At 38.4% G+C, this 16186-nt stretch overlaps 1 protein-coding gene, 1 long non-coding RNA gene and 1 pseudogene across 14 annotated transcripts in view; 1 reads left to right on the forward strand and 2 right to left on the reverse strand.

The window, feature by feature from the left end:
* Positions 1–3654, reverse strand: part of LOC139101815 (histone-lysine N-methyltransferase 2C) — a 31682-nt gene extending 28028 nt beyond the window's left edge. For all 13 annotated transcript variants that reach the window (XR_011545633.1, XM_070655247.1, XM_070655252.1 and 10 more), the window contains exons 1-9: positions 3536–3654; positions 2742–2925; positions 2266–2446; positions 1746–1934; positions 1290–1523; positions 931–1177; positions 689–806; positions 423–616; positions 9–247 (exon numbers count right to left, since the gene is read on the reverse strand). Coding sequence is in view for 12 of the 13 variants with exons in the window: in XM_070655247.1 (XP_070511348.1) it covers positions 9–247; positions 423–616; positions 689–806; positions 931–1177; positions 1290–1523; positions 1746–1934; positions 2266–2446; positions 2742–2892 (1553 nt within the window). In the remaining variant the exon portion in view is untranslated. The remainder of the gene's footprint in view (positions 1–8; positions 248–422; positions 617–688; positions 807–930; positions 1178–1289; positions 1524–1745; positions 1935–2265; positions 2447–2741; positions 2926–3535) is intronic.
* Positions 3655–3712: 58 nt separating this feature from the next.
* Positions 3713–16186, forward strand: part of LOC139101819 (uncharacterized) — a 49243-nt gene continuing 36769 nt past the window's right edge. The window contains exons 1-4 of the long non-coding RNA XR_011545634.1: positions 3713–4271; positions 4730–4950; positions 5356–5830; positions 5938–5987. This is a non-coding gene — a long non-coding RNA (uncharacterized lncRNA). The remainder of the gene's footprint in view (positions 4272–4729; positions 4951–5355; positions 5831–5937; positions 5988–16186) is intronic.
* On the reverse strand, positions 7514–8358 carry LOC139101915 (uncharacterized; annotated as a pseudogene).

Below are 16186 nucleotides of genomic sequence, written 5' to 3' on the forward strand. Positions count from 1 at the left end.
TTAGTTACCTGTATGCTTTTCTACAAAGTGGACAAGAAAAGCCCTTGTTGCGCTGTTGATAACACGAATCACAGACGGTATAATGAGAATGCCATCTTGATGATAGTCCAGCTCCAGGAGTACGTGAACCACAATCGGTGCACACACGACAACACTTGCACTTCCAGCCATATTTTGGAATGGAAGTAACAATCGGTCGCAAACAACCAGGATGATAAGCCTTGTCACATCGTTCACATAACATCACCTGCAATAAAAACCTTGTTTTAATAGCTGTTAAAAAGAATGTTATTAATATCTATTTTATTTACTGTACTTTTCAGAAAATACATTTTAATGTAATATTTAATAGTAATTATTTAACATATACGAACGTGAATTTTTAATTATAATTAAATCTTTATTTTTTAATTTTTAATTACTTTTGAAACATCTTCGGGTTGTCGACAAACTTGACACACGCGACAAGATACACATTGCCATCCAGCTCGTACTCCAGGTAATAACGCAAAGCCCAGACAGCTTCCGTGATAATGTTGCCCACAAACAGAGCACATCATTAAATTCGAAACATCGCCCATTCCGTAACACTGAGCACAAGTCACATCTCCACATACTGTAAAACGTGAAATTTAATTTATGTAATTAAAAAAATCTTAAATAAAACATTCAAAAATGAAAAACTTACATAAAAGCGGGACTTGGCCAAGATGTTGACTGCAGAAAAGAGTCAAACTTTTAGCATCTTGAAAACAACTGCTGGCCGCGGCACACGGAAAATGAAAATAACGATTGCACGATGCCACCTGTTGAATATTGGTTTTAATTAAATAATTATATTTAAATTACAAATAAATATAAAAAGTGTTTATATTTATTGTATTTCTATCTTTTATATCAAACTTGTTACAAAAAGAAATTAGAACTTACTTTGCAGGGAATTCCAGCACCATAATGCGAACAATAAGCGCAACGTCTGGAGGAAGCTTGTAAAACAGCACGACATGCCAATTCTGGTAGTAAATCTTGACTGTTACTAGACCAGATAATACACGATTGATGAACATAGCAATGACCGGTCGATGAATCAAATAAAACTCCAACGTCTGGTTCTTCCAAATAGCCTACGATTGTCAACTCTTCCACCGGTTCCGTGAAATTAGTTAGACTAGTATTCCTGTAAAAAAAAAAAAAAAAATAATTATAATATACAATATAAATTATAATTTTTCTATTATTTTTCCAATAAGTCACCATATTAGAGAAATTTAAGAACATAATATGTTTACCTGCATTTGGCTAAACTTTTCTGCCTACGACAAGTAACGGCAATTCCAGGTCCAGTAGCACGCGGACTTTTATCTCCCGCAACAGTAACACTAACAAGATGATCTGTAGATGCTTCATCTCGGTTTGTCGGCTTCTCGGGAGTGAAACCCGGTGGACACGTCAGACGTAAGAGTTCACCTTGCCCCAACTGACTTCTCTCACCTAAATTGCATAACGCGCATACTTTGCCCGGCCTAGAAATTTTTATAATTTAAAAATAATTATTATTTAATATGTCAAAATTTGTCTTTTAATATTTATTTTATACTTGATTCTTCAAAATAATTTTTAAAAAAATGTACAAAATACTTATTTCTATAAATTCTATTATAAATAAATTATTTTACAATATTTATATACAATTAAAAAAGTTTATTCCGCAACACAAAATAATTAAAAATTATGAGATACTTTACCATTGTTCAGGACAGTAAGGCGGTTCCTCGGGTGCTGGCATTGATCTATCAATCGAGTTTCCCATCAAGTCACCATTACCATCAGGAGCATCATCTATTCCAGTAGTACGCAAAGGACTTGGAGATTCTGAATGTGTATCATCATCTTTACTTTTTGTACGACGTGGTACACCCCGTGTATATCCAAATCTAATAGTTAATAATAAAATTAAAAAAAAAAAAAGACGATATTAGTTCACAGATCCTCAGTTAAAAATATACAAGTATATAAAATGTTCCATAGTAAAAAAATACTTTTTTAAAAGTAGGTAGAACTTATCGAGACAAATAGAAAAGTTTTATGTCATTTTATATTTTTCATAAAAGTGACAAAACTTTTCTATTTCTTTCAATAAGTTTTACTTACTTCTAAAAATTTTCGTTTACTATGGGACACCCTGTATAATCATATATACACATATACACATTTTTTTTAATGCATTGTACCCGTTCTAATAATAATTATAATAATTAAACAAACCCTTTGCCTCTGGCACTACCCCTTCCAAACGCTCTTCTAGTACTCCCTCCTCCACGAGTTATACCAAAAGGTCGTTCTTTTCGAGGCCTGCCAGGTCCACGACGAATGTTTAAAGGTTTACCTCCAGGTAATGGAAACTTTGGGTATCGTAACGGATCATGAAACGCTTCATCTGGTGTAACTAAAAAAAAATAAAAATAAAAATAAAAATAAATGTAAAAAGATGAATAAATGCACATAATATTAAATTAATTAAACATAAATTTAATATTAAATATTGTATATATATTTGCTTATAAAATTTTTTTTTATAAATTATGTATTGTTTTATTTTAATTATTTTATTTATTACCTTTAATATTCTGCTTTTAATGTTATAAATAAGACAATTACATTCTTATATATATCACAAATAAATATTAATATATTTATTATTTTAAAAACAAGGGAAAAAAATAAATTTTAAATACAATTACCAGGAGTGGTTGGAGTTGTCTGTTCAAGTAACTGATCTGAATTAGCTGGAGATATAGGAATCCCCGTTGTCTCTTCATCTTCATCCTCACCATCAGAAGCCTCATCTAACTCCATCTCCTCTTCACCTTCGAGTCGCACTTCATCATCCATGACACCTCCACTCTCAGTTTTTATTTTAAAAAGCTGAAAATTACATAATATTACATAAAAATTATGCTTTTGTAAAGCCAGGCAAAATAGAAGCACCAACTAAATTAAAAATACTCCAGTAACACATTGATTTCTGTACAAGTTAAAATTCTAATTTGTATTGTATTAAAGTCACACAACACATCAAATAAAACAAAAAGATCTTGTCAATGCCTTGATCAGAAAATGCTCTTCTCCACAAAGATATATAGCCACAACAAAATAACTAGCGAAATTACTCACGGCAAAGTTGAATAAACTTTAGCAAACGAAATGCAAACTTGCTTTCTTTAAATATTAAAGATAAGGATAAACACAATTATTCAACAATCATATATCCAATTTCTGATAGAGAATAAAATACGGAGTTTTCGGATAATCCCCCGCTCTCCACCTCTTCCGCCCCGCGGCTACTTGAATAAAGTCGAGCTCCTCGTTCTTTCGCGAGAGAAGCAAGCATGGCAAGCGAAGGGAGGCATCGCGACGGCGACGAAGAGGACGTTCGCCATTACTACGTAAACAGATTCTCGTCAGGGCGCGCCGCCGTTTACCGTTCGCGTTGGCGGGGTGCCGCGGAACTCGGCGCTGAGTGCGGTCCACGTACCTAAGAGTTAATGCTGCCGATAAGGCGACGTGAGTATCATGATGGAATTGATAACAGGCCGCTGGCTATCGTGACGAGGGCGGCACAACCAGGTAAACATGTTGCAGCAGTGCGAATGGTCCGTGGAAAAAAAAATGTCACATACACAGGTAAGCGAGCAGAATCCCCAGCACGAACGGAAGAGTACGCGACGCGACTGGAGCACCAGGTTCTAGAATCACGGATATACGTACGCATGCGTGTTCATCGTGCCGCACGCAAGCGACCCAGCCAATGAAAGCGAAGCATTAGGGTTACGATGCGAATTTCCGTAAAGGCTTTCCTACAACAGACGCGGTAAGAGACGAGCACAAACCATAACAACAACAGAGTGGAGTCCGTGTACTTGTCGTTCTCCTCCAAAGACCTCTCTTCCCATTGGCTCCCATTGGACCATGTGACCGTCGAACGATGGGCGACGTCCAATACCAGCTCTACTCTCTGGCTTGCAACTGACGAACGGTTCGAAAAAGGCAGAGAGCTCGAAGGATCCTCGTCTGTGCGTTTGCCGAGCCTAAGTATGACGATTCTTCTTGATATTATCGTCAATTGTTATAATTTCGTTGTACACTAAAGTAAACTGTATTCGGAAGGCCATAGAATTATTAATTAACGAAGTATATTGACCTGCACGGACACTACTGCGTCATGGTACATGTGAGCTCGTCCGAGGCTCGTCCGTGACGAAACTTTTGTGGTAAGAAATTAATAAAAAATTAAGTAAATTATTAAGAATAACGAAAGCACATAGCTTTTGCTTTCATAATCGCGTCAGGTGTATGCTATGTATAGGTTAATGTTCAGATACAGGATATAATTGTCGTCATTTCAAAGTATAGTAGAGCTGCACGTACACTGATACGATTCATTACATACGATAAGGCAATTGTTTTTTCTTTGTGTTGTATACGATGGACGACAAACATAGAATGCTTTTCTAATCGTATGCAATGAATCGTATACTAGTCTGATCGTACGCGCAGCCTGAAACAGAAGATTGTACAAAGTACAATCTGGATTCTTTACTATTATATTGTCGCACATAATCGCGTTTATTTTTACATTGATCGCTGAGTGCATGTCGTGATTCTTTACAAGCGATAAAATTGGTCTGAACATACACTGCAATTCGCTGTTCTGTTACTGCAACTTTAGATACTTGGCACGAACACCGAGCGTTCTTCTGGTCGGTATTGGCAATTTTCGAGCCGACGTTTCCACAATATCGTACGTGGGCAATAAAGCATCGTTACTGATACAGATGGGACATCATTGAGGACTGCTTTTGTTGAGTCTGGCATCACTCATCATCTTGTAATGGCCTATCACACCTTCAAGTCATTGTCATTGTTACATTGCTCCATTTGATCTACAAAGTAGGTATAAATAATATATAAGATGGTATAAATAAAATACTTGCAATATTTGGGAAAAATAAATGTATTACATTTTTTAAAATAAAAATATGAGAATTAAAGAATAGAAAAAACCAAACAACACATTTATATATGTATGCGTATGGCATTTGGAAGAAAACTTGTTAGTAATAGAAAATATTAGAGATGATAATATCAATATTGTTTTTATCAACGTTCCATAATAGTAATTCCAGCAAATAAATTCTTCTTGATATAATACAATGTGCGTAGAACACTGTGATATCTGTTGTGTAAAGCGTGAATGAACTTTGGATAATGTTAACTAATTATGTATTTGTTTATTAATATTAATTACTATATTTGTTATTTTTGTTAAATAAGTTTATTTTCTTATAATTACAGGACAGCCTAGCCATGTCAGACTTATTTTGTTTAAATAAATATCCATCCATCCAAAAATACAACTGGAAAACAAGTTGCAGCAGCCTGTGTCAGACATTTATCTTGGGAGTGCCGTCTGAAGAAACTTGATCGTTCCAAAATGCGAGGGTCGTTTAGAGACATATGTATTCAAGTTCCAAGTGCGCGAGAGTCGTACCGCGTTGTTCGATTTTAATTACCCAGCCGCGTCGCCGTTATCATCATTAAAGTATTACACGAGCCGCAGACGGTTCGTCGGTCGCGTCTTTCGGGAGTGTCGTTAGTTATTCGCGCGTTAATACTTTATTGTACGGTTTTTAAAAGCGGGAGTGTCGTATAATATTTGCAATTATTATTCGGGCGCTTTGTTCGCGAGTGGTTCTGGTGGCAGAAGAGGAGCACGACTGGACGCAGGAGGCTCTGGAGAGCCATCAGGCATTGGCGGAGCAACGTTTTGGTAAGGATTATTTTTAATTACACAATGTTAACAATTTTTCGTTTAATTAATTTACCGACATTCTAATTATTTTATTAATTACTAATTTTATTATTTGTGTGTTACAGGGTAACATCGTCGTAACTACCTAGCTGTAAAACTCCGCCCCATCGAATCGGTGAGTCAATACTTTTTTTTTTTTTTTTTTTACAATATCGGCAGTACGATCTCAGTTTCTTTTCGCGATTTTTCCTGAAAACGAATACTTGTTAGACTTCGGGGTGCATATACATTCGTATGTCTTGTGACTTTTCGTGGTAGAGTATGAAAACTACGTCACGGCGTGGATGTAGGAAGGTGATAGCCGCGACGTGATCATGTTAGGAATGACGCTAGAGATCCCAACGGGTCGATAACAATAAGTCCGACAAAGATTGCCCAAGAACGCATTTCTGACGCTCCGGTACCTCCTCCCAGATTCACTTTTTTTGTTGCCAGTCTGTTTTTGCTCGTATCTATATTTTTCGTAAATCTTTCTCGTCCTCTCTTCCTCTGTTTTTCGTTCTCTTTCCCAATCGTCCCGTCATTTCAATTAATTAATTAATGCTCGCGAGCAATAAAGAATGTTTACCGACTCTTTTTACCATCGGCTAACCGTTCGACACGTTTCCATTTTATTCTCACAGAGCTCAGTACTGTCATGTTATTTCGAATTGTTCTGGGTATCGAATATTTATAATTATTTGCTAAGTTGTTTAAAAAATGCAACGTATATTGTAAAATTAATTATATTATTTTTACTCGATACTGTTTTTTTTTCTTTAATTTTTTTTGTTGTAACTCGTCTCTTTTAACGCGAGGAAAAAAATTTATTTTAAATCCTTTCGACAAGCGCTGGCGCGAAACAGATAAATTACCGAAATTACATTTATTCCTAATAATTATCAGAGTTTTCGGATTTCAAATATCGAAATTGACTATTTATTTGCGACGCTAAATGTACAAAATTCCAATTAAAGATTCTCGCGCGTAAAAAAAAGAAAAAAAAAAAACTTTGCGCGTTTTATGATAAATCCGGCAGCGAAAGTATCGGTACCGTTATGTACCACAGAATCCCAGTTATTTCGCACCAGTCGCGGTGGCTTAAACTGCCTTTGAAAAAGAAAAACGGGAGGGGAAAAATAAAATAAAATAAAATAAAAAATCAGGAAGCCGTTTTGCAGCGGCGGAGATTCGCGCGATCGCCCGACTAAAACGACTTTATGTGACCGGCGCCTCTGGCGGCGTAGAATTATTCGTGAAAGTAATTGGGGTCTCTCGTTATGAAACCTCTCGTCTTTCAAGAAAGTAATTCGACGATGGTGTAAGATACTTTCGTAATTCTCGGCCGCATCCCTAATTGGGATACTGCATATACCAATCGATTCGCTTCTGCCGTCTGGCATCTCGCTCGTGCTAAAGCCGTTGAGAGGGAATAATACGCAAATGGCCGTCATTTGACGTCTAAGATCCATCTTTCGTCGTTCGTGCGATCGATACGCGTGGAAACGCAAACCCACGTTGGCCGGTAGCTCGTATATCTGGACGCTGTATTAGTTTTTAATTGAATTTCAATCGCAAGACCGACTTGAGTCGAAAAATTAACAACGGTTGATAATGAGTCGCAAAGATAAAATTTTATTACATTAATTTTTATTTTTTTTCCCCTTTTTTTTTAAGAATTAATCAGTGTGGTCTTGTATCATATTTTATAAAATAGAAAATGTTATTTAATTGTATTGAGAAAAGTATTACGAGTATTTCATTCTTCAGGTTTGAATTTATGTTTAATTTGTATGTATTATAAAACGAGATATGAAAAATTTTGTACATATGTATTTACTAAACTACATGTTATATTTGTAATTGATAAAAATTATTTTAACTTTGCGACTCTGTCGATGACCAGGCTGACGAACAATTAATTAAGTCCCAAAGTGAAATCTGTAAGAATATATGGGAAATAAATATTTAAATGCCGTTTAGAATAATCATTAATTAACGGCTCTAATATAGAACAAAAATAAATTTGTAAAAAGCGGGATAAGCGGAATTAAAAATCGCTCGAGCACACTTGGTTATTAAAGTAGACATCATTATCATTATACGATAGTAAAACTATGATAGAAATCAGTAAAACAATTAAAAAAAAAATTTAATTACATCTGCTCGCTCTAAAAAAAAAAAAAAAATTTAAATAAAATCTGCAAATATTATAATGGCAAAACAACACTATTGCGTCAGTCACTTCGAACTTGTATTACAAATTAACACATGCGGATGAGTAGTTGAGGAACTTGTCTTGATTATTCGCACTGACGGAATCATGTCGAATCGCGGGACTCGATAAAAAGATTGTGTGGGCCGTCAATGTGATTGAAGGCATCGCCGATGGAAGATTGCGGAGGTGTGCAGTTCCTTGCGGAGAATTCCGCCGACACTCGGCTCCTTGACGTTCCTCCAGGGAGTTTCGGCCTCGCGACGGAGGGCGATAGTGGCGTAGGGTGCATATCGAAGGGAAGATGAGAATGGGCGAAGGGAAGGAAGCTAGGTAGGGTAAGCGAATAGATGAAGAGACTTGAGAAGCGGAGAGACGAAGGAGAGAGCGAGAGGGAGACAATGAGAAAGGAGAGTGGGAGATGAGGGCGCATTCCCGGTCAGGAGCGTGGAAAAGGGCGATCGGGGAGGTTACAGGGTGGTGGCGTGGGTGTGCGATCGTACTGGTTCTTGCCGAGAAACGAGAGAATGAGAGAGAGAGAGAGAGAGAGAGAGAGAATGAAAGAGAGAGAGAGCGCGAGAGAGGATGGTGGGAACGGGGGGAGGAAGCCAGGCGAGGAGAAATCCAAGGGGATCGAGGGAGACGAACGACGAGATACGAAGGGGGTCTTCGGGAGTCGGACCGAGAGAGGAAACGAGCACGAGCGAAGGTGAGCGGAGGAGTAAGCGTGGTATCCCAGAGGGTGAGAGAGAGACGGCGCGATTGAGGTGGAACGGTACGAACGAGGGGCAAGATAGCGAGATAGAAGGACGCGTAGGAAACGCGAAAACGAGATGGGATGACTGTACATAAGAATGAAAGGAGGAAAGAATCGGAGAGGAAGACTCGTTTGGAGAGGCAAGAAGACGTACGAAGAGCACACACGGAGGAAGAGGGATCGGGTTCGGGGTTGGCATGTGATGAAGGGGGACATAGATCGCGTGTACCGCGAAGAAAGGGAGAAGAGGACGCGAGAGGAGATAAAGTCTGCCGGTGAAAGAGGAGGACGCAGCGATGCCGGCGAGCGTAGGGAGCGAGGGAGACGCGGACGGAGGAAAGCGGTGGACGAGCGAGAGATAGAGCGACGCGTATAGAACCGGGTAGGTAGAGGATAACGGCAGAAAGCGAGCGAGAACGCGGCGGCGGGGAATAGAGCAAACCAGAGTCGACTCGGATATGAGGGTGTCGCGCAAGCCGGTCACGCCGAGGTTTCCATGGCAACGACAGGCGATAAATCAACCCGCAACATCCCCGAGTACCGTCAGATAAAACCACATACACATATGTGTACATGTACGTGTACATACGCGCGTTTGCGCGCGGACATACCGACCGGCAACTCTCCGCGCCCAAAAAGTTTTCCTTTCGGCCGATTTATGCCGCCGCTGCCTGTAGCAACGCGAAAGCGCTTTGCTGCCAGGAAATCTTCGTCCCTTTCTCTCTGCCAGGTATCACCCCGCGACCGCTTTCTCGCACTCTCATTCTTTTCTTCGATTCTCCCTCGTTGTACTTATCGTTCCTCTTTTCTTTGCGATATCGTTCTCTGTCTTTCTCTTCTTCTTTTCTTTTTTATTCTCATCTTTTTCTTTTCTTTGCGTGCGCGCCTTTCCAACCCTTTGGATAGTCTATCGTTTATTCCTTTCTATGCGTTCCTCGTTTCTCAGCGCATCTCTGCTCTCGTCTCACATTCGGTTCTTGCGAATAGGTACCTCTACATTTCCCACACCGACCGAGTATGGTGAGAACACGGTGAGAAATCGGTATACACAGTGTTCAATTCGTCATAGTGTAAGCGTCAATTTTAACATTCGCAATCTTCGACGAAAGAATGATATTTTAAAGTATCTTATTTCCCGTTAGGTTAATCTAAAAAATCGTTATGAATTATGAATAAAATAGACGAGAATAAGAAAAACAAGAACGAAACAAAATATAGATAAAAATAACTTAACTTTTGTCATTAATTTAACTTTTATTAGAACCGTTTTCACCGCACAAAATTATTTCATTAAAAAAATTCTTTTAAAGGTATGCGCAATGGAAAAAAAAAAAGAAATAAAATTACACGAATAATTACTCATTTAGATTCGCGTATGAGCCGATGTAATTAAATTGATTTAAATGCGAATTTTCGCAGTAGCTTGTTTTTTTACTTTCTCCTTTAATCCTTTTTTTATATCAACGAAATCGTTTTCTTTTCCGTATGTCAGCGAAATTATTATACACTTTGGGAGGGATAAATAAATTTAATCGACCGATGCGGTACGCATTGAAAAGATATGCGCCTCCGGTGCCGCGCATAAGTAGATACATCCTGCATAACGTTTCCCTCGCGGGGGAAGTAAAATGCGTGGGCCGCAAATAAACCCTTGCAAGCCTAATCTCATTTAGCATGCCACTGACGTCACCCGAGGCGCCCTCGTGACGTCGGTCGACTCTGTCTGTGACGTATCGCGCCTCACGGTGAGTGTCCTTGCGAAGAATGGTTAAGGTCGGAGTAATTGAACGTTCCGCAACGTACGCAACACGTATTTCCGATTTTTTATAAGCTCGGATAGAGTAATAAATTTGGTTTGTTCTATTTTTTTTTTTTTTTTTTTAAAACACACGTTCCACCGATTAAATTAGTTTATTCTCCCAAGTCTAACAATGGAGTGCCGCGATAACTTTCGAAATGGAACAAATTATCGATATTTAACACGTCGAACCTGTGTTCTTTTCTCTCGCGATTGGGCAAAATAAAATTATTTTATTCATACGCGTACATATTTTTTTTCGAGTTTATCTATTGCTACATTAAATGTATTTATTACTACAAGATACTGTAAAACGTGCGCTTCGCGTGCGTCATTTACATTTATTTCTTTAACGTTAAAAAAAAAAAAAAAAAAAAAAAGGAAAAAAAAAATAAAAATTTACATGTAATAATCTTCGATAACAATACGTAAACTATTCGCGTATGTTTTAATATCAGAAGCATTCGAATTGATCGATTAATCTCAACTGATACGCGCAGAAATCACAGGCCGTTCGATATACTACTTTAATATTTTATATCTCGAGCTTAAAGATCCAATTACGCGTGATAATATTTCGACACGCTTTTTCCCATGTCGGAATGAATATATCCCGGCGCCGTCATATCGCGCCGCTACTATTTTAACGCGGAGTACATCGGATGATCAGCAGAGACACCTGTTGCTCTTTAATTTGACGTAACGCGTATGCGATCATAAGGTCGTTCGGCTCTGAAAAATTGCCGGCTCATTACGGATGGGTGCAACGTGTAGCAAGAAATAAGAGCAATAAAGGACACGTACCGCTTCAAGCATGATAATAATCCCCGTCCCGTCCGTCCGTTCGCTATTTAACCAAATCACGTAGTTCATAGAACGCAAAAGTGCACTCCATCAAAGCGATTCACACCGGGGAATCCGATTAATTTCATCGCGCCGGTAAAAGTGGATAAAGAGCTCCCGTTGATGAATCGCACGTTCGCTCCCCCTCGCGATTCGTAAATGGAGAATCTTATTTGGAGATTCGACCTACTTTCCGCGGCTCGAAGTTGAAATCGCTTCTGAGATTTTCCGTACGCCGTCAACTCGGCCACTCACGAGCTTACTAATACAAATAGAATTTTATGTCGACAATCGCTATTGTCCGAATCTTGTAAGATTGACTATGCGTTACGGAAAAAATTGTAATCTGAGTGATCTAAATCTGCTTTTCACTTGTTCGATCTTTAAATCGTGATTCGCGAGCGTACGTTGTATGTAAAATTTTTTGTATTACTTGCTCTGTACCAGCCGCTTTCTATTGATAGTTACAAAAGCTCATGCTCTAGTTTTATGATTCTTCAATTAACGGAAACAATTCAACAAGTTTCGAGTCATCTTTTTTTTTTTTATTTTATTTTATTTTATTTAAATAGAAAGCAATAAAAAGTAATTTTTTTTTTTATTTATTTTTTTCTTTTTTAACGTACAACTTTAATATCACATGTCAAATTAAAATATTGTTAACAAAATTTTATTGAAATTGATTTCAAGGAGAAATATTTGTCTTTTAATATTTTTTTTTTTTTATTTCGAGTAATATTCAATGCTTGTTCTAAACAATATCTCGTTCAATTTGTTCAAAGATCGGCCGGTTAACGCGGGGTTAGATTTTTGCGCCGAAATATCGCGAGTCTCTTCAGCAAGTATGCGAATTTCGTGGAACATCCACCGCGATGATTGATGCTATCTCGCGCACGATGAATCCCCGTAGTTTGTTGCACGTAGGCGGCGTTTAACATTTGCACGAAGGTTGTTTATACATGCATCAAGTGTGATCCTCGACCGGCACGCGGTCACTCAATTTTCGGGGCCGTTCAAAGTAGTCGGATAGAATGATAATCTGGGAGCAGTTTGGTAGTTGGTAGGTATTGATCTGTCGGTTGGGGTGTTACTGTGTGGTATGGTTGGTCGGTGGGCTGGATAGGTGGGTGGTTGTGCCATGGTAGGCGAGGTAGAGGCATAGGGATGTGGAGATGAGGTAGTGCGGTGAGAGGGTGTTTCAGAAAGGGTGGGTAGAGACAGGAATGGGGATGAGAGGTCGGGTCGGAACGCCAACAGCTCTAGCCTTATTCAACTCTCTCTCTCTCTCTTTCTCTCTCTCTCTCTGTCTCTCTTCCCCTCTCCTCTCCACACCTCCTCTTACTCTCTCTTACTCTCTTTTTCTCTCTCTTTCTTTCTCTACTTCTATTCTCTTTTCTTCTTTCCTTAATGCTATTTTCTATCTTTCTCTCCCTGTTTCTCTCTTTCGACGTTAACTCTATCCTTTTTTACTTTCAGCCCCGATCCTATTTCTCTCCCTTTTTCTCTTTCCCTTTCGCACATCTGCTGGTATCACTCCGATTTTTGCATCGTGCCACCTTTTTTTTTTTGCCCAACTCCCTCTCTCGTCCTGCTTGTTTAAAATACGTATCTCTCTCCTGTTTTCATTTTTCCTTTCTTCCTGTATATTCGTCCGAGCTCGTTCTCTGCTGTCCGTTGCGTTCTTTCTCAGTGCCTCGTCCATCTCCTAATTTTGTTTTTCTATTTTCTTTTCAGAGTCTACCTATCTCACTTTTATCTATTTGCCTCGTTTATTTCGTTTGTTTATTCTCTTTTTATCTCTCTCTCCCCCTCTCTCTCTCTCTCTCTTTTTATATGCTCTCTCTATCATGTGGAAAGAGAGAGATGATTATGGGGTGAACGGGGTGGCAATACCCCCCACAGGATATAGGGTGTCAGGGTGAGATTGGCAACAGAGTATACTCGCTCTCAGTTTTGCTCTCCCTTCCACATTCTCTGTTATATTCTCCTAGCCTATCCTCCTCTATCTCCATCTCCATCTCTCTCTCTTTCCCTATCTCTATCTTCTGTCTTTACTCTCTCGCTATCGTCTCTCTTCGTCCTGCCTCTCTCGACTCTCGTTGCATCCTGCACGACCCCACGAACTTTGGATTCGGCGTCGTCGTCGTGTACGTTGCGCGCCACCGGATTGGCGGGTTGCGACCCAGCATGAATTATTCGGTAACCTAATAGTTTCTTGAGTAAAGAGCAGCAGAATGTTATATCTACTCTTGTGCCGTACGATGTCACCCCTCTCAAGATATTTTTCTTTATCTAGCACAAAAGTTGCGAAGATTATATTCGTCGTGCGTCGAAAAATTTACATTCATCTGGGAATTAACATATTAATAATTAATTATTTTATATTTTATATTTAACGGAACATATATTTTAATTATACGAAGGTAGATAAAAGTTTTTTTTTTTTTTTTTACTCAATTTTTTAGTTTCTTTTTATTTTTCTGACTCTTCCTTTTTTTTCACGATTGTAACAGAAATAATTTAGTTAATCGGATGTTGTTCGAATTAATTTATTTTGTAACATTTTATTACAATTAACGTAAGACGTATACGGAAAAAAAAGAAAATTATAATTTTACGTAGCACACTTTTCATTTTATGCTCAAAGAAATACGTGCCTTGTACAGTCTGTACGGATTATGAATTTTAGTGACGGGGTTGAGCATCAAGTTAATCCGCCGCTGGATGGGTGCGAGAACGGCGCATCCCCTAGCTAGATGATGTAATCATTCGTTCGAGGGGTGATAGAATAGCTCAAACGAAAATTACTTTCTCGAACATGCGGAGCGGCGATGAGTAAGTTAAGGACATAGGACTAGGCTCCCTTCGTTGAATATAAAAGACAAACTATAATTCAAGTGGCTCCAAACCGAAATTACCATTTTGATTACAATTTTAAAAACAAATGAAAAGTAGACCTCAATCACTATTGATTACTCTGGAGATGCAAATTACGATAGACTGATCTCGAGGAAAGAATTAATATAAAATATGTGCAATTAGATATGAACATCTGATTCATATAAATATAATTACATATAATTGCGCTCGTGAAATAATATCTGAAGCTCGGTGCAATAAAAACGTATTTCTTTATAATACCAAAAATAAAATCGTTTCTAATATCTAATATCTAATAATCTCTATCACTAGTTTTGGATATTATTAATCATATATTTTACTCTCTCTCTTTTTTTTTTCTCCCATGGCATTGTTTATCTAAAATCCTAATTCGGTCAGATTTTCAAGGAGCATTTAATCTCGAATCCGTGACACCTGATCATATTTTATCGCTTAACTGCTTGGCATAACAGACGTGTTTCCTTCGCGTAGCATTTTCAACTTTCGTAACTGCGCGATATTCGCGCGAATCGAAATAGTGGTAGGCTTTATGCGAATCTGACAGTACTTCATCACGCGGCTCGTTTAATGGAACGTTCTATGAGCTATTTTCGACTTATGTGTCATGCATTCTAGTCGCATATAAATATAACCGAAGACGAGAACGCCATGTAAACGCGTACGCATGGCCGCCGATGCACACACGTACGCGCGCGCACACAGCCGGGCGGCATATGCACATATATAGATACATATGTACAGATCAAGTCTGCATTATCGGTGGCTAGATTCGTAGTAGGTACACCATATTCACTTCACTACATCGCCGATCATATAGGCGCGCGCGCAAGCGCGTACGCACACGCACGCACATCCGTGTCACGCGTGTCAGCTATACATTTGTATTACCGTAGCTCATGCGAGAAGGAGAAGTGCTCGAGGGGTGATCTATGCCGTATTAACACGGGGTTAATTTAACCAAGCAAAATTATCGTGCGGGCTAATCGCAACCAAATTTCACACTATAATATGTATATATATGTACTTTAATTTTTATCTATTAATTTTATTAAGTCAACTCGGCGCTGATCAAACACGCTTTAATTAATAATTATGTTAAAATTTAATAGACCGATGGTTTGAACGCATAACTCTGAAATATTATTATTACGCGTATATCATATATTTATCAAGAAGGAATTTATTATTTAAGGTATTGCAGGTCTTTTCGCGAATTTTGAGTTAGAAATTGTTGTTAATTTAATTCTATACGATCTACGAGCGTAAAGGGCACATGTAGAAAGATCATTTAAAACACTTTCCTATAATTTCTTTTACATTTAAAATACCTTTGTACTAAAATTATCCGCGGATACTTATCTTGCTCGCTTTACGTCGGTGCCTTAGACCTGTCTCTCAAAATATATTTCTCTTTAGCTACAAAGAGTTATAAGGAGCGTGCTTCAAATATATCAAAAAATCTAATAACATAATAAATTCCGAAACCGATATTTTTTCTCGGTACGATTTAAAAAAAAAAAGAAAAAAGTGCAGATAAAACGGTTTTGCAGACTCCCTCGCGTTTTCGCGTCTCTCGTTTAAAATGCCATTGCAAAGCGAAACACGTTGCTTTTCTAACACTCTCAATGGTATCTTGTAATGTATTAATAATATTCAAAGGTTGTCAACTTCGATATTACGTTAAAGCGGAAAGCGCAGGGCGATGTGGGCGGGTGACCGAAAGATAAATTGAAATCGATCGACACATCCCACGTATGCCGCATCGAATTATCAGATAGTCGATTAAATTTTGCTTTGGCTGCGCCGTTTTGAACTGCTTCT

The sequence above is a fragment of the Cardiocondyla obscurior genome, linkage group LG04 (genome assembly GCF_019399895.1).
Source record: "Cardiocondyla obscurior isolate alpha-2009 linkage group LG04, Cobs3.1, whole genome shotgun sequence".
In the NCBI taxonomy this organism is placed as follows: Eukaryota; Metazoa; Arthropoda; class Insecta; order Hymenoptera; family Formicidae; genus Cardiocondyla; species Cardiocondyla obscurior.